At 36.0% G+C, this 18,784-nt stretch overlaps 3 protein-coding genes across 3 annotated transcripts in view; 2 read left to right on the top strand and 1 right to left on the bottom strand.

Moving 5' to 3' along the window:
• LOC128224557 (nuclear pore complex protein Nup214-like) overlaps nt 1-1,039 on the top strand; it is a 43,500-nt gene extending 42,461 nt beyond the window's left edge. The window contains exons 34-35 of the mRNA XM_052934439.1: nt 314-344; nt 678-1,039. Of these exons, the coding sequence (XP_052790399.1) occupies nt 314-344; nt 678-711 (65 nt within the window). The 3' untranslated portion in view covers nt 712-1,039. The remainder of the gene's footprint in view (nt 1-313; nt 345-677) is intronic.
• Nucleotides 1,040-1,289: 250 nt separating this feature from the next.
• Nucleotides 1,290-4,613, bottom strand: LOC128223602 (protein FAM78B-like). The gene is made up of 5 exons (XM_052932876.1): nt 4,426-4,613; nt 2,708-2,821; nt 2,284-2,489; nt 1,858-2,007; nt 1,290-1,522 (listed from the first exon to the last, which is right to left on the bottom strand). The coding sequence occupies exons 1-5, from the start codon at nt 4,611-4,613 to the stop codon at nt 1,290-1,292; spliced, it is 891 nt and encodes a 296-aa protein (XP_052788836.1).
• A 428-nt stretch (nt 4,614-5,041) lies between these two features.
• LOC128224274 (polyisoprenoid diphosphate/phosphate phosphohydrolase PLPP6-like) lies at nt 5,042-9,472 on the top strand. The gene is made up of 2 exons (XM_052934079.1): nt 5,042-5,443; nt 6,552-9,472. Exons 1-2 carry the CDS (start codon nt 5,128-5,130, stop codon nt 6,932-6,934), a joined length of 699 nt encoding a protein of 232 aa, XP_052790039.1. The 5' UTR covers nt 5,042-5,127; the 3' UTR covers nt 6,935-9,472.
• The last annotated feature ends 9,312 nt before the right edge of the window (nt 9,473-18,784 follow it).

The raw sequence follows: 18,784 nt of genomic DNA, 5'->3' as shown, positions 1-18,784 counted from the left end.
TTTTTGACTGTTATTAAAGGTAATTGTTGGCCTTTGCTGTGCGGCAATCTTGTTTATAATTATTTCATTATCTGACCTGGTTATATTCCGGTTCTGTACACAACTTTCTGTTGCTTGTCTTATGATATTAGAGGGAGAAGAGTATAACAGTATTAATTCAATATAAGACGTACACTTCTATGCGTGTTTGCAGTAATTGTGGATTTTTACCTTAAATATTTCCGAGATAAATGTTTTTTCGATGATATTTGGCAGAAAGAATGGTTTGGATGTGGGTTGTTCTTTCTCACTGAAACATTTGTTTTTATTTCAGGATTTGGTGGAAACACAGGCAACACTTTTGGGTAACTATTTAAAAAAAATCATTTAAAATTTTCCTAAAACTGTATTTCCCATTCCAAATACAGCCTCTTTTTGAAAGTCAAGAACTAACCAAATGTCATAAAACTTCTATCTTATATATATATATATATATAAGATAATTTTACAATGAGTTTTTTTTAATTAAGACAATCCATTTAAAGGGACGTCATGGTTTGAAAATGCACTCTTTTTTAATTACGAAATAAAGTCATAAGGAGTGATAAAACTAAATTATGCAGACAATAAATTGTCAAGTTACACTTTGCAGAACTTTGTATTGATCTTTAAAAAAGATTTAACTTCCCTTGTTTCAGATCCAGCCCCTCTTTCAGTGGTTATAGGGGCTAGAGCAGCAACAGTTACTATGGTTACCTTTGAAACAGTGCTGGTGGGGGACTAGAGTCTGGACTTCTACACCATAGAGATACATGTTGCCATGTTTTTTTGTACAACTATGTGACTTGAAAGATGAATTATAGGATGAAATAACTTTCTCTGTGTGTAAACTAGACTGAAAGGCTAGCTTTTTTCATGAAATTCATTGACCTGTTCAAACAAATATTGTATGTTGAATACATTAAATCATGTGTAATATCAAGTCGAATTTCATGTTCTTAAGCTATTCATTCTTTGTTCTTGCTTTGTTGTGATTTTTGTAATACAAACTTTCATCGTGGATCTGCTGTTGTTTGATTTGCCTCCCGTCGGTCATTTCTCCTTAATAAATACATAAACCTACACAATGTAATTACAACCATACGTGTATATAAGCAATAGTTTTATTCCCATTATTGCACTAGAAAATTTGGTCCAAAAAGTAAAAATTTCTCTAAAATTAAAATAATTTCTCAAAAATATATCTAAAAATTGATTAGATCTATCTATTGAGTTAATTCAACGAATAAATGTCTATCTTAGTTGCCGAGTTAAAGTTTGGTAAGTTTGCTGTCGTATCTAGGAACTTGTTTATCAATGGGTACGTCCTTCTTCCACACGGGCGGGATGATGCACATGGGCTGGCCCACGCGCGGGCGCCACACAAGCATCTGGGCGCTGTTGGCGTTGGGCGGCATGAGGGCACATTTAGGAATGGGAACGTGGTGTTCGAGGACTTCCGGTTGGCGGGGAACCGGATTGCTCATCAGCTTCGCTCTCTGACCTAAGATGAGAGAGAAGTTAACTTCGCGGTATATTTATAAGTAGTTGACAGAACAAACCCGTAGCCGTCGTCGTCGGCAGCAACCACTAAAATTTTGTTTACAAAACAAATACCTAGCTTAAGATGAAACCAGCGTAACGGTGATATAAACTATGTCATAGAGAAAATGGAACACGAATCGAAATCGATGCAATAGCAATGTTCGGTGTAGTTTTTTATCAGACGCATGTGAAAATGACGTGTGATGAATAAGGCACTTAAGCTATTGACATATTCGGAGACTTACGTATTGGCAGTGATAATGGCGACCTGGTTAGAGCGTTTCAAATTCTTACCGAGAGGTTTCGAGGGGTCAACGTCAATATTTAGCTGCATGTTCCATCGGATGTTCTTAAGGATGTAGGCTTTCTGCGTGGTCATGTTCCAGACCACAAGCCAGACGTTGAAAGTCTGATCCCGGGTGATATGGGTCAAGTTCGGGGGACCTGCACACACATACATGTTTCAATTATACACTATGAACTTATGTGAGCACTAGAAATCATTAACTATTTGTCTAAAAGTGTCAAGTTTGTGGTTCTTGTTTTCGTTGCCGCATCCTCTTATATACATACAATTCCTTTGTTTTTAATCACAGTAGTCAGTACCGTATTCACGGTTAATATTCTACTTATATTCTGCATACATCCAAACACGTTTTCAATGGAAAATTGCTGAGGAAGTCTGACTGACTAAATATGAAATATTATTACCATGGTTACCTTGGCTCCTCATGGCGGGATTTCTCCAGGTGACATGCGGGTGGAAGTTGTCGTTCATGGTAACGGTGGCCGTCTGGTACATCTTGCATGGACCCTCGAATGTCACTGTCTCGTTCCGGGACCCATACCAGGGATAGTGGTGCCCGTCACAGTCGCTGATCATGTTTTGTGTACCGGAACTCAGCTCCGGGAACTCCCAGCTCGTGCTTAATACAGGAAGTGACGTGATAAATTAATGATTTATGTTATGTCGTGATGATTGAGCGTAACATGGCATGTGCAAACGTGTTCAAATCTTAGTTGATGAATCTTTAACATATGGGTGACAGGGAATATGAAATCCTCGGTAAAAACGCATCTTTGACGAGATAAGTTTATACGATGTACATGTACATTTACAATAAAAATGACTACAAGCACTCACTATCCCTCGTCGCTGTACGTGTTATGGAAGGTCATGTCAGTGCACGCCTGGATCCAGCCGATCTTCCACTTGTGTTGCTCTGACAGCGGTGCCATTTCCACCGTGGCGCTAGCTCTGTAAGAGATCTTGCAATTTTTAAGCTAAGCTTAAAGACAAGTGATGCAATGATATAGACGATCTTCTAACCCGGGCGCCATATGCAGCTAACGCTGCGCTAGCTCTAAGGGAGATGCAATACAAAGCACTGGTAGCTATAAACGAGAGTAGCTACCAGTATCGGGTACGTATTTTTCTATTGCATAATTAAGGATTATTTTGTGGATGTATTTATAAACAATGACTTCGAGCATTGTCACAATAAGTTTATTGTCAATAATAACATTTAATCTCCAAGCATCAAGTCACGGTGTCAAAACGTCCTTCCATTGTAGCGTCGAAATAAATATGTAGGATGGCTTTAAGGCATCCGAGACACAAATATTCGATTGTTTTATGTCTGGTGTCTCCAGATCATGTGTCATTTTAAAGGGCAGTAAATGTTCAGAAAAAAAATCTAAAGCTTTTACTGTAATAATATAACAAGTTTTTGTTGTTGTTTTTTTTCGGTCTACAAGGATTAAAAAAAAGTCATTTATGACCCATTTTAGGTGAAATGTAGAGCAAATAAAGTTTATATACAGTCGAATCCCGTTGGCTCGAACTCCCAAAGACCGGCGAAAATACCTCGAGCCTCAGGAAATTCGAGCCAAGCGGTAATGCTTACATTTAATAGAATAAAATTGGTCCTTTACATCCAGTTCGACCCAGCGAGGAAATCGAGGCAAGCGAGTTCGACTAGTACCAGAAAACACGAATCAGACATGTCGCCTGACGGGAGCGCCGATATTTGTTGAACTGAGTTCAATACATTTGTATATCATATAATAAAAAAGTAGAAAATCAATTTACATCAATGATGACATTTTCCTTGCATATTTCGAGGAAAGCATGGAAAATTGAGAAAAAAAAACATGACAATTTTGCGAACCAAACAGTTTTTGCAATAATCGAATAACTGTACTGTGGTCCCATTTAACAGGATTAAGCTAGGCCCACTATTTTTAAACGGTGTAAATTGTGTAATATTTGCATTCTAACGCTTTTTGGGGGACTTTTTAACAAACTAGCTAGTAAAAACTAACTTTAAGTAAGATATTTGGCTTAATGAAATAAGGAACTATTAAGCTATTACTTAATTATTACTAAGATGCATATTGAATACGGCCCCATAACTCTATAGAGTTCATAATGCAATTAAGCTGTTGATCAAACCCAGTTGAGATATATAAAGCCTGTAAATATTGTTACCAAGTTAGGGAGGGGACACAGTGAATTTTTTGACAAATAAAGGGCCAAAACTCCACAGTTTATAATACGATCCTGGCTATTGGTCGCACTCGGTTGAGATATAACGCCCATAATGGTTGTAACGAAATTTGGTTACAGTGGATAAGAAATAATTAAGTTAGAGCGCGGGCAAAGTGGAATTTCTTTAGACGCTACCGAATTCCGTCTCATGCCCCGACCGGGGATTGAACCCAGGACCCTTTGTTTGGCATGCGGACAGCGTATACAACCGCGTCGCTTAAGGGCAAGTCTGTTGGAAGTCGGCTAACACGGCTGACACTATAAATGTTCTGGTTAAGAATAACGTACATGGTTTATGAAATAATACCCACCTAAAATTTGGTGTTTTGTACTTCAAAACAGTCGAAGAGCTTTCGTCAATGCTGGTTGGAAGGTTATCAATAAGCGTGCGGAAGTTTAGCACCCTAACTTTTTGGTGAATTTCTTTCAAATGCCCCGGCTTAATAACAACTCTGTTGATGTTGCCCATTTCTTGGTCTTTGTCACCCTTATGAGCCATTATTTTTTTTAAAAATAAAAAAATGTCGAACGATAAACGAAATTATGAAGCCGGTGAATGTTATAATGCTGACTCGCAGATTCACCAGCGCTTATTTGTTACTAAGCGACGGCGTCACGTCTTTTCACGTAGTGTTTATACTTTCTCGGATACGTGACGTTCGCGACGTCGAAGTCAAACTCTTTTGATCGATTTTCATGCTGATTAAATAATAAATGACAAGTAATGTCAGTATGATTTTTAATAGAATAAAGCTAAATGTTAAATGGAATTTCAGATTTCTACTGTGATATTTGCGTTGCAGCCTTGAGTTGCATGCCATATAATTAATGGTGATATGTAACCGGTAGATTTAAATTTATGGACTTTATATGTTCTATATTTAGTAACAAGTCCCGGCATGCTCTAAATGTTTGGAATAGCCGACTTCCGTTATAGATAGTAGTTTATTGATCAGTACGTGATCAAGTTTAAGGACGAATGTTTGGATTTTTTTTGTATTAAGTGTAACGAAATGTCGACTTCACGTATAAGAACAAAGGGTAAGGATTCTGGAAAAGCCAACGGCCACATTGGTGGAAAATCAAAGAAACGAAAATCTGCAAATGATTCGTCCTCTTTTTTGGCAACCATTTTGCAGCTGGACGAAAAATACACTTCAATTTGTGCAATATGTGCAAACAAAGACTCGCCATTAAGCCTTTTGAGACCAGTTATGAAGCTGCTGGAGATCTCCTGTCACGGAATTCCATGGCTTACTGGCACAGTGCTGTTGATTCTCTCTGTACACTTGGCTCATCATGTGGAAATGTCGGTGAATCTTCTGTTTGGTAAGTCATAAGATACACAGTGACAAGCTCAAACATTCCATATAAAGTTGAGGTCTGTCAATGATTTTTTCCTACCTGGTTATTTATTTGTCTATACTTCAAGATGTATATTTTATATTATGGTACATCTACGTTTTAATACAGTTGTTTACAAACTACAAAAGCTTCCTAGAATAAATCCAGGAACTTTGTAGTGTGTGTGGGTAAGAACCAGCTGCCCAGTTAGTTTAGTTAATTAGAGCTACAGACTACTCTCCTGGTAGTTGTGTGTTTAAGCCCCACACTGGGAGCACTTTTCTTTAGTGGTGGCAGCGGAAAACAGCAGGAGGCTCCTGTCGGCCTAAAATGTTCAAGGGGAGAGGTGTGTAGTCAGTGATGTGATTTGTCCTTGGAATCCCCCCCAAAAAAATATATATTAAAAAAATTTTTTTTAGCTGATTAAAAAAGTTGCTAGTGTGCTTTTGGTTGTTAGAGTTGATATCCCAGTTTGCTTCAAATTTAAAGTCATCAGAACCCTCAAAACAGCTTCTAAAAAGCCAGATTTTCTTCTATGGCAGTGTGCTTTTGACCCCAAAAGTTCCCCAAGAACCCATGGCCGAAAATGGTTTCAGCCCTCGAGCTGCCAGGTCAATCACATCCCTGGTACTAGTGTGTGTTGGTAAGAACAAGTCACCCTGTTAGTTCAGTTGTTTGAGCTCTGTCTAAGTGTAACAGCGGTCGATTGTTCGAGCCTCACACCGGTCAGACTTTTTCTCCCAGGTTTTCTTTAACTTGTATTATCAATTAATTGTGTATGTGTTTTTTGCATGCAGACAAGGAACAAAATTAAGCATTTGTTTTAATGAATGCAGAGTGTTTATGCAAACACAACAGTTTTATAAGATAGTAATTGTAATAGTTATTGACCCTGAAGGTTTTGTGTGCAAGATTGATTTGATTCACTTAAAAAAATACATATATCTACATGTACTACAATCATACAGAATAACAAAAGTTGATATCCTGAAATGCAGCATAATAAAACACATTAAAGAAAAGTCTATCATATTCAGAAAAAGTTATTTTTAAATGTATACATTATCTCAAATGATGCTATTTTTTCCTTTAGGTCTGATCCTTGATCTGATCGTGATCGGCATCTTGAAGGTTGCATTCCGAAGATCTAGACCAAAACACAACGAAATGGACATGTTTGCCACTGTTTCAATCGACAACTACTCCTTCCCATCTGGTCACGCTTCAAGAGCCGGCATGCTGGCATGCTTCTTCTTAATTGAGTATCTGAGCTGTCCAACCAAGGAACTGTTGATTCTTGCCTGGTCTTTTACGGTGACAATTTCCAGAGTGGTGCTTGGTAGGCATCACCTTATTGATGTGGTATGCGGTTATGGGGTTGGGATTCTGGAATATTTGATGTTAGTTTATTTGTGGATACCACAAAAAACCTGCATGAGCTGGCTTGAGCTCTACTTTAGTCATTTTCATTTATGAAGAAAATATTTTGTACCAGTTAGTCAATTACAAATGAATTAAAGTCCATTGTCATTCCACTGAGTCAGGCCTACATAAGTGTTGGGAATTGAACCAAATTTTATTGTTGATTGTCAGTTTTGAAAACTGAATGATGATCAATTAATAGTTTCATACTTGTACAAAACTTCCCTCTTCGCATTTATGCTATATTATTTGAAAAAATAATTTATAACTACAATAATGCATTTCCTCTGTTTAACTTGTATAATAAGAAAAAAGAAAAGAATGAAAATGTATATTTTCAATAATTAATTATGACAAAATCATCATCAATAGTCGCATGTGTTGACCTTTTTGGTCAATATTCAAATATAATTGATCATCGATACAACATTTACATATTTCAACATACTTAATATAAATTAAGTATGTAAGTGTAAGTGGATATTCAGCTACTTCCCTTATTCATTTGGATGTACATTAAGAGACTTACCGTCTTTATAAACACAATAAAGTTACTTTAAAAATTATTTGTGATAAACGAAAAATAAGTTCATATTCAGCCAGTAGGTTCTTTGTGAAATAGTTCATAATTCACTAGAATTAAATGGCCCAAACTTTTTTTGATATTGAAAATATTTTTAGAAATAATTGTATGCCTTCACATTCTATATTGTTGTTGTTATTTAATGAAGATTATTGATTTCGTAGTTGTTAACTTGTCATGTTTTATGTTTGGAATTCTTGATGATCTGAATATATGTATGTTTCTCAGTATATAAGTTATTGTTACAGACCATCATGATTCATCTACTGGTAACACTGCAGTCAATTGTATTTATATTTTATAAATTAAATATAAATTTTTAATGTAATTTTCTCTTTAAGATGTTGTTACTGCTGACTTTCAAGTTTAAGTATAGTTAAAGAAACAATTTCTATCTTATATATTATCTCTATTTTCATAATTATCTACAGGTTTATCCAAATGTAAATACCTAAACTGTCCATGTCAAATGTAAAGAATAACGCTTTTGGCCTTCCACACATTTAATTTCAGCACAGCATTTACAAATGTTAAAATATTCAAGTCACAAGACTTTTTATCTACCTCCCTTCTGTTGTTAGTAGTTTTGTTCATTTAGGTGCTCAAGCCAGGATTTGTAAAGGGCAGGGTGTCAGAAAGGGCAGTTTTGATGCGCATTGAACAAGCTTAAATAAGCGCTTGCAAGGGCCATTGTTGAATTCATATTGTGTACGTGTTGTAATACTTTCAATACCTATAGTTTGTTATGAATACCTTAGGCTCTATAAATTATTTGCTAGATTGTCATCCCTGCCTTTCCCTCTTTTTTTCTGCAGCCCCTTCGTTTTTATTGACTAAAATGAAAGTGTTGAATGAGGGTCTGTATAAATTTGCTTATCACTTCAGTACTGTAGGGAACGGTGTTTATTCATACAAGTCAGTTTTGATGTAAACATTCACAGGTAAAAAAGGAGAATAATTATATGGTATTCTTCGTTTGTCTAGAGAAAACTAGAAAAACATGTGTAGTGTCCCTCATGCAATAAGAAAAAGCATGAACACATATTCAAAGGTGAAACAGTCCTCTAAGAACAATAAAAAATGAAAAAAGGGTTACCGCCCACCGCATACTAAAATGGATGAAAATCTAGCAATTGATTTTTATTGCCCTTAGCTGTTTCCTTTACTTTAATGTTTAAATTATGTATATTATTTTTATACCTATTTCTGAAAATTGACTGTAAAACAAAAGGGCACAGCAGGGTGTAATAAAAATACAGCAGGGTGCTTGAAAAGGCAGCAGTGCGCCCTGCCCTGCTGTTAACACTTACGTGGAGCACTGGTTATCTACTGGTTCTATTCTCAAACAGTAATATTAGTATAAATATGTTCTTTCCTTGTTACTGTCTGCATATTTTATTGTATAGAAATTTAAGTGTTTTAGATAATTTTTTAAAAGCTTTTTTTACATTGGGACCAATTAAGCTGTTATCTTGTTGATGAGTGGTCTTTTATTATTGATTATAGTTTTACTTAGTTGTTTTGCGAATGTCTCTTCTAATGGGGTCGTCAGATGAATTCTGATTTAATCATTTAGAGAAGAAGACCACCGAAGTTCCATATTGTCATTAATTGTCTGTGTTAAGTGGGTTATGCAGCAGTTCACAAGTGTGTACTGGCTAGTGTAGAGACATTTGCGCCCAAACTAAGAAAACTCTCTATATATAATTTTGCTTAAAAAAACCCAATTAAAATCGGCAATCAAGCTGCTCCAAGCTGTTTGGTTAAGCAGAAATTAACAGTACATGATGATTTACATGAAGTTATAACTTGATGACACTTGGAGCATGTGAACTGTGTGGTAGTGGATGTATTTAGTACTTTATTGTAAAAATTAACATGTTTTCCCGGAATGTCTTTCTTGCAATTCACTTGTTGAGTTGCCATGTGTTTGAACAAACATCAATGCAATTATGTGATGTTATAGTAACTTTGTTTGAGACAGTAAAATAAAATGTTGTTTATTTCAAGTGTGTGTGTGGCTTTTGATGACAAAAAGGTTATATAATCTAAGCTGTATTATAAATTATAAACTTGAGCGGAATAATCCAGACACTTACAAGCATTGTAAAGTATTAAACTTTTTGATCTCCTATTATGCTCTTCTTTTCAATGTGTAAGTGACTGTAATGTGAAATGTTGAAGCCTAAATACCCCATACCTACCAGTAAATTGTAAGATGATCTCATTGGCTGTTTTTTAATGTTTGTAAATGGTCTAACAAATTTATATGATAGCTACTATGCCTATTCTGTCATTATTGGTGTTGTATTGTTTTTCTCTACACTACTATTGTAATCGAAAAATTAATTATGAAGAAGCCAAATTAAGACATGTGATATATGTGTCACTTGGTAGTTTGCCAGTCTGGAATTTCGGCGGCCACTTTAACTAGAAGGAGAAGACTACATTCATATGTAGTCCTTTGTTAGGACTTGGGTGCAAGCTCACTGAAGCGGTTACAGGGAGTACTTCGGAATGATTTGGGAAAGCTAGGTAGAGCCCCTGTGCCTCCTTGTTTTCAGTCCCTGTTGACGGACAACGTTGGTCACTCAGCCTTAAAGGCCTAGTTATACCCCCCAAAACAAAGTTTGGGGGGGGGGGGGGTATACTGGAATCGGGTTGTCCGTCTGTCTGTCTGTCCGTCTGTCCGTCCGGTTTTTTTTGTCCGGGATTCATCTTTGTCGTTATTGAACAAATCTTTTTCAAACTTTCAGATATTAATGGCCATGATGTAAACTTGCGCCTCTGTGAAATTGGTACGGGTCACATGACCCTGACCAGAGTTATCTCCCCTTGATGTGTTAAAGTAGGCAAAATAAGCCCTGTCCGGGATTCATCTTTGTTATTATTCAACAAATCTTTATCAAACTTTCAGAAATTAATGGCCATGTTGTAAACTTTCGCCTCTGTGAATTTGGTACAGGTCACATGACCCTGACTGGAGTTATCTCCCCTTGATGTGTTAAAGTAGGCAAAATAAGCCCTGTCCGGGATTCATCTTTGTTATTATTCAACAAATCTTTATCAAACTTCCAGAAATTAATGGCCATGTTGTAAACTTTCGCCTCTGTGAATTTGGTACAGGTCACATGACCCTGACTGGAGTTATCTCCCCTTGTAGGCAAAATTAGCTTTGTCCGGCCTAACTCCAGGGCAAACAACCTAGACATGGAGGGGTGGGGGTATTCGTTAGCCTATGGCTTACAGTTCTAGTTTAAGGAATGTTTGGCATGGTAATCCTCTGCTGTGCATCTGCTAATTGCACTGGTGTCACTGTAGTGGCCAATTTCCTGTGTATTCGTTTATTGGCTCAGGGCAATTTAGGGTCCATCTTAATAATATAACAGCGAAAACTGCACAGCAGGATACTCAGATTGGAGATATGATAAGCCAATGAGGCAATAAGATAAATATCAATTAACAGAGGTTGTGTACAAATACAAGGTTTTTTTTTGGGGGGGGGCACTTATAGAAGGCTGAAACTTGTAATTGAGTTTGGTTGATGTAGCCTTTCAACACCGAGTTAACCAATATTTTATTTAGTGAATAGCAATCCTTTCAAATCAGATATAACCAATAACAAATAACATTCATCCAATTGCAAATCCAGTATGTTTTAAGTTTATTTTATGTTTATTCAAATGAAGTCTTCATATGTGGCCCAACTGTTTAGAAGTCTTTTGTTATCCCAGTATGACTATGGTTATGCCATTTAGAAAAAATCAGTTGTTTTCTAATTGAAAGCCAAAGTCCAGTCCCGAATCTCACCCGAAATTCTATATAAGGCCTCATTTACAAAAAGTCCTAACCCAATAAGAAAACTTAACCAATAAAAAGTCATTTCACAAAATATGGAAAAGCCATAACTACTGGCCAATTTAATCTCGGGATATAAATATGCAAATAAGACAAGTAAGTAAGACTTGTTAATTACTCTAAAAACTTGAAGGTTGTAGTGTCAATGGCCTACTGCACCATTATTCGGTTGATATTTAAAAAAAAACACTGGGTTAAAATTTTAAAACTCTTTACACTTGCAGAAAATATGTATATGATTTAAATAAGTTCATGACCCACTCTGAATTCATCCAATATGGCTGCCAAAATGCGATATGGCTGTCATTACCATAATTATGATAGAACAAATTACCGATTTTAACGGGAATGAACCCTATTGTTCCTTTATTTCTGAGAATAGTAACGCTGGTCTACTTTCACGAGTCCGCTAGTGCTCGGTTGACTGACAACACTAGACCCTGGAGTCAAAATGCCAATGACGTTCTGTGGAATGGATCGCTGTTTCAATATAGTGGAGACGAGTGTTGATTTCCGTATGGAAGTGTGGACTGGCGCTGCCATGGAAACTTTGGTTCTGTCTGTAACGCATGTAAACACGCAGCCTTATGAGCATGGGGTTGCTTTCAGTGTTAAAAGGACTAATGCACCAGTCAAATGTAACCACGCCCCCCCCCCCCCAGGTCCGGGGATAGCCGGGGAAATGGGCCGTATTTTTAGCTTTCAGGTGGCCCCGCAGTGCCGGTTGAATGCGGTGGTTTTGTCTTCGCTTTAAATATAGCAGGGAATGGGCCTTACCAAGGGTCCCTGGGGTGCGGGGGCATTTTGCGGGGATTTTACCATCTGTTCGCTCCTGCAGGGCGGGGATTTTAGCAATATTTCAATTTTATAGGGTGTCTTTGTAAGATATAGCGAAAAATAAATACAATATAAATAATGTATTTACTGCCGTCATATTACAATATAATTCTTTTATAGCTTTTCCTCTTAAAACTATTAAGGGTAATGGCAGACATCTTGGATTTTGGTGGCCATCTTGGACGAAAAGTCATGAGCTTTGTTAAACCTTAACGAGTCATCAGGCAAAGTTTCAGAATTGTAACCCAAAGTGCACAATTTGGTAAAATTTTGTCAAAATATTACTTGCCTACATTCAAAGAAAGGTGATAAAAAATAGTAATTTAACAGGAAGCCAATGCAATGATTTAACATCTTGCTTTGCCCACTCTATAGAAACTAATTTCTAAATGAAACAAAGTGCATTAAAATTACAATTCCAGAAATTTCTTGCAATGATATAACATTGTCTTTTATAACAAAAACCAACAGCAACAACTACAACTACAACAACGACAACAACAACTTTATTAATAAACAATAATAATAGCAATTTAAGTAAAAAAATAAGAAATAACTTAAAATATTCACAAATAATTTCGACTTTTGCCTCACCAAATTTGCCTTCCTACGTATTAACCTCACACAGCATGTCACAGGCAACGGTATTGCGAAAAGGCTTGTACAATCAAAATCTGATAAATGACCGAAGGCGGGGCGCTATGTTTTATTTAAAGTGGTGAATGAATAGTAAAGTTATCTTTGTTTAAAGTATTCTTTCAGAGCAAAATATTGCGTTCCGATTCAGCATATACGACGCAATTTTCACGTGATAAACACACACTGTGTCTATCACCACACACGCCAGTTGTAGCACTAATACGTATACTTGATTGATTAATATTTGCCATTATAAGTACTTGATTTAACAAATGCTTTGATATGCATGAAATGCATACCTCATTATCAACCATACAAGACACATTAATTTTACCAAACTAAACATGAAAATACTTTATTTGAATTTGAAACGAAACGACATAATAAAATATCTAAAATATTTTATCATATTTGAGTGTTTACGCTCATGTTTCCGCAAATAGGATCACCAGACGGTTTATGATTTTATCATTGAGGTGTCACCCTTGGAAACCGGAAGACTGCTTTAAGACCGCAATCCGGAATATCGCTTAAACTTGAAATGAAATCAATCTAGTAAACCATAACAATTTTGCTTGATTTATGAAAATTATATTTACTTCTTGCCTCTCTGGTAATTTATTACATCAATCATTTGTAATAACATCTGCTCAGCGAGACTTACACTCCTTTTTGTGTATGCGCGTTATGATAGGAGTTCAAGATTATTTGTTTTTCAAAATGGGTAAAGATAATGTTCAATGATCCGATGCAAGCAAGAACTTATATTATATGTTTTTAATAATAATATCTACATGTTATTAGGAAATATATTATTTCATAAATTGTCTCTGAGGTTAATTTGCTGAAAGTGAACATGTAAAATTTAGACATTTACCACAACCTTAAGGCCATATCAAACTGTTACATTCAGATAGTGATTCTGTATATCAAAGCAAAACTTTCACTTCCTCCTATAACAAGGTATCGTGTAACAGGACAATACGCTATAGCGCTGGGATTTTCAAAGTTATTCGGCAAACGAATGAAATGCCTTTAAATGTTGTCTAAAAATTATCATTTTACATTGAATTATATAGGGAATAACAATGGTGGTGTGTAACCTAAAAGGGACCAAACTGCTTTGTTTAAAAAGTGTTATTTTTGGTAAGAAATGTATTGCATTTCACTATTTTTGGCAAATTTTCACAATTAAATGCATTTATCTTGTCCGGTTGATCAAAATATGCTATTTCCTGGTTTTCACAACTTTCGCCTATATTTTTTTTTTTAAATGAGTCGTCTGCAATCTTACGAGCACTGAAAATGTCCAAATTTGGTGAAAATTTGACTGCGAGAGCTTGAAATGTGTGCAAAAGATGTGTAGAACTGCCCCATTTTATGCTTAGAATGCCATTTGAGTCAAGGTTCAGTTGAAAAACCTCAAAGAATGGCATTTTGGGCCAAAACGCCTTAGAAAATACAGACGCACAGGCACTTGGGTGACAGGCAGTGAAACTGGAAAACCTGACACAGACTATCAGATTGAGCTAGTTTGGGTGTATTTATGTATGAAGGACTAGTCGAAAGTGTTTTTCATAAAAAAATGCAGGGGCTGGTTTAGTTATAGGAATGACGTCACCATTACGTCATATGTACTTCCGTTGTGTGGAAAATTCTCAATAAAAAAACGTTCTTATGATTGATAAAGATGTTTTCACATGCTCAATACACTGTAAATCAAAACTATCATTATTCCTGAAACTTTTATACCTTAAGTATCTATTTTTGGTTGATTTATCATTTCGAGTAGAGATTAAAGCATAAACCGCTGCCCTATAGTTGAAAGGTCATTTTGGAAGATCTGTCATGGCAGACGGTGCAATTTTTAGAGTTTGTTTTTCATGTGGAGTGATTTTTCTTAGGAATAACTTGACCCCCCCCCCTTTTTTTATTGGCTTAAAAGGTAATTTAAAGCTTGTACTTTAAGAATATATGTGGTTATCATAGCCTGCATTCGCTCGAAATGCCTTTAAATGTTGTCTAAAAATTATCATTTTACATTGAATTATATAGGGAATAACAATGGTGGTGTGTAACCTAACTAAGAAGAGTCAATGAACTTTATAGACCCGGATACAAGCGTCTAGATGATCGAGACTAAATTGGCATTTCACTTCCTGATTCTTGAAAATTACGTCAACAAATGACAATTCTGCAACCATTTAAAGTTTGATTTTGGACAAATGTGTTTGCTTTAATTTGGCTCACGCTAAAAGTAAACGTATATATTCTGGGCAAGAAGTGCTGAATTTTATCGTGAATGACAGTGATTATCCAAAGTTTGAATTTGGTTCGGACAAGTTCGACGGGAATTCGGATGACCGTTACAGTGAAAAGACAGTTGCCAACCGTTCATCTATAACTACTACACCTTTCCAGGTAAAAACTTCAGGTGTGTATTTTAACTTCTTTGTTGTTTTGCTGTTAATATAGCAAATATGATGGGTTTTTTTTTGTATTATTTGTTTTCTTCAAAAATAATTATACACTATATTTAAATATTTATGCATGTTTTTTATTTTTTATTTTGCTACAGATCAGAGTATAGTGTTGTTTTTTTAATTCATATGCAATGCATGGACAATAATAGAAAAATAAAGTTTGGCCAAGAAACGAGCACCATCTTTCTTGTGTCATCATCAAACTGTTTCAGTAATGCATACTACATTATACTACAATGAACATTTATGTATAAATTGCTTATCAAAATTTCATATTCCTCCAACGCAGCGAAGCATGAAATTCCTGTCCCGATGAGGCAACAAGGGCATGCTTGTGGTGGAGGCCTTGGTCGACGATGAGTCAATGTTCGTGGACAGTAGGAGGACACTAAAAATTAACCTGACTGACATTTATATGTGCTTCATGCAATGCCATGAGTTTTACCATTCACACAAAAACATCAAACAAGCCGGATTGTGTATATTTTGTGAATATTAGTCAAAAAGGATAAAAAAATATGGTGCCTGACTGTGTGATTGGAAAAAGGTATTGATCACGCTTTGTGTTGCGAATAAATGTTTGTAAAATTTGTTTAGATGTTCATGTGTATATTTAAACTATATATAATATTTATGCTGATTGGTTTTTGTCTATGAAAAAATATTGCATATTCTTGTATTTTCTTGAAATATTTTTTTGCTATTTATGAAAACTGACACAATCAGTATTTGCAGTACAAAAGACGTAAAAGTGTCTTTTGCATTTATGTTTATGTTTTCTATTACTTGTCTAAATTTGAATAAGATATCTAAAAAGAAATAAGGAAAATCTGCAAATTTAAAAATGATAGAATTAGTCATTAAATTCTGAGAAAGCCTAAAATCAAACTGGCGCTGGCTGGAATTTTCTGTGACATATTTTCAGCTGAAATGATTTACAATAAGTTGTAGTTTTTTTGTAAATTCTCTTCCAGAACTTAGATGGCTACCAAGGCCAATTATGTAGTAAAAGCAAGAGTGATAGCTGTAGTTTATATTTGACTGCAAATGCCTATATTCATTTTGTGAGTTATTTTTCAAGACACCTTGTCTAGTCATTTCCATGGCATGAGATATGACAATGTATTTTAATAGAGAATTATTTTAAACAAGTTTTCCTAAGGAAAAGTGGAAAACCTAGTTAATAGATTTGGATATGCCATGTGCAGGCAGGTGCCTGTGGCCATTGGCGCTTGTGTCCAGGCTTTTTCTTAGCCATGCAAAGGGTATTTTGAAAAAAAGGTTTAATAAACTGGAAAACTGTGGTTTTGAGTTCTCTCATTTATAAAATAGTTTAAAGAAATACATTTGCTTGATCTCAAATAACATTTGTTTGATCTCAAAACTAATATTTGTATAGAATTATCTTTTAGTGTTATCATTCTTTCACTGGATGTTATCCTTGTACTGTTTACAATATCATTCTTTAGTTAATAAGTGAATAAAATGTGAGCAAAAGTGAGTTAAATCACTATATATATTTGTTCGCTCTTCGCTCGCTCCTCTTTTTTGCTAAATGCAAAACAAATATTTTTATTATTATTTCGCTCGCTCGCCCCATTATTTTTTAGAAAAAATCCGATGAACAAGTTATCAATTTGGTGTGGCCTTATCAAAATTAAATATAACATGACGTACTATTCCTTAAATTTCAGCCTTTAAAGTTTTATGCTTTGTTGAAAATGAAATTAACAAAAAAATAACTCAGTCGTCAGATATAGATAAAATTTATGTTGAGATTCTGGAAGCACATCACTTTCTTTTTGGCCAGCTTCTATGTTGCTTCCTAGAGGAAGATGCGGTATTAGGCAATGAATTTTGAAATGTTTGCTTCAGGAAGATAACATGCACCAGCAAAGTCTCCAGGGGAGGAACTGGCAATTATTCTGAGCTAACGCTTCAAGTAATCTTCAACATGTACTCTAGGTAGCTGCCTTGTCAATGACCCACAAGTCAAACTTGAAGGTAATTTCATTTAGGTATACCATTCATTTTAACATGAAATATAATAAAGATTTGGAGTATGCCATACCAATTTTTGTGAGATTAGTTGAACGTGATCGAGATCACTTTGCACAATACTGAGATTTCAATATACCAGTTTAGTTTAATCAAGTTTAACCATTCGATCAGTATTTTATTTGCCCTTTCCATTGTCTTGAATCGATATGAAATTATGTCACCTTCATGCTCATTAAATGACCATGTAGTGGCTATCATTGCCTATGTGTCCTATTCAATTCATTTACCTCCTATGCAATTCCGTCATCTTAACGCTCATTGAGCATGTAGTGGCTATTATTGCCTATAGATGTGTCCTATGCAATTCTGTTACCTCCTATGCAATTCCGTCGCCTTAATGCTTATCAAACATGTAGTGGCTATCCTTGCGTATGTGTCATACGCAATTCCGTTACCTCATATGCAATTCCGTCGCCTTAATGCTTATCAAACATGTAGTGGCTATCTTTGCGTATGTGTCATACGCAATTCCGTTACCTCCTATGCAATTCCGTCGCCTTAGTGCTTATCAAACATGTAGTGGCCATAATTGCGTATGTGTCATACGCAATTCCGTTACCTCCTATGCAATTCCGTCGCCTTAATGCTTATCAAACATGTAGTGGCTATCCTTGCGTATGTGTCATACGCAATTCCGTTACCTCCTATGCAATTCCGTCGCCTTAATGCTTATCAAACATGTAGTGGCTATCCTTGCGTATGCGTCATACGCAATTCCGTTACCTCCTATGCAATTCCGTCGCCTTAATGCTTATCAAACATGTAGTGGCTATCCTTGCGTATGTGTCATACGCAATTCCGTTACCTCCTATGCAATTTTGTCATATTAACGCTCATTGAGCATGTAGTGGCTATCATTGCATTGCCTATGTGTCCTGTGCAACTCCGTTACATCCTATGCGATTCCGTCACCACTACGCTCATTGAGCATGTAGTGGATTTCATTGTCTATGAGTCCTACACAATTCTGTTAGCTCCTATGCATTTCTTATGTCTTAACATTCATTGAGGATGTAGTGGCTTTCATTGCCTATAGATTTGTCCTATGCATTTAGTCAAGGTGGCTGTGTCTGCTCTTTAACTTGGCTACTTATAATGAGCAATGCCCACATCCCTCCCCAAAGGCCAAGGTACAACTCACATTGTCATCACAACAGAATCAATTCTGCAAATCGGTTCTTTCACTTAATCACTTGCTGGTAAAACCCACCCTAAATGCCCGCGCCACCAAGGAACCCTAGATAAGGCCAATTTCCCGCTATATTTGGCGTGAACACAAAACCACCGCAGTCACCCGGTACTGCGGGGCCACCTTGAAAGTAAAAACACGGCCCTTTCCCCCGGCTATCCCCGGTATACCCCCACACCACCTGGGGCCGTGGTTACAATTGACTGGTGCATAAACACTTCGTACTTCACAATGAATATTAATGATTATGTATG

This window comes from Mya arenaria, chromosome 17, assembly GCF_026914265.1.
Source record: "Mya arenaria isolate MELC-2E11 chromosome 17, ASM2691426v1".
NCBI classification, from domain to species: domain Eukaryota; kingdom Metazoa; phylum Mollusca; class Bivalvia; order Myida; family Myidae; genus Mya; species Mya arenaria.
Note: the sequence above shows the minus strand (reverse complement) of the source record. Positions and strands in the feature narration are given on the sequence as shown.

Excerpts from the sequence above, each read along its gene's own strand:
- LOC128223602 (XM_052932876.1), bottom strand. The coding sequence starts at position 4,613 with ATGGCTCATAAGGGTGACAAAGACCAAGAAATGGGCAACATCAACAGA. Across the intron at positions 2,822-4,425 it reads TACAAAACACCAAATTTTAG|AGCTAGCGCCACGGTGGAAA; the intron begins GTGGGTATTATT and ends GATCTCTTACAG. Across the intron at positions 2,008-2,283 it reads TCCCGCCATGAGGAGCCAAG|GTCCCCCGAACTTGACCCAT; the intron begins GTAACCATGGTA and ends ATGTGTGTGCAG.
- LOC128224274 (XM_052934079.1), top strand. The coding sequence starts at position 5,128 with ATGTCGACTTCACGTATAAGAACAAAGGGTAAGGATTCTGGAAAAGCC. Across the intron at positions 5,444-6,551 it reads GTCGGTGAATCTTCTGTTTG|GTCTGATCCTTGATCTGATC; the intron begins GTAAGTCATAAG and ends TTTTTCCTTTAG.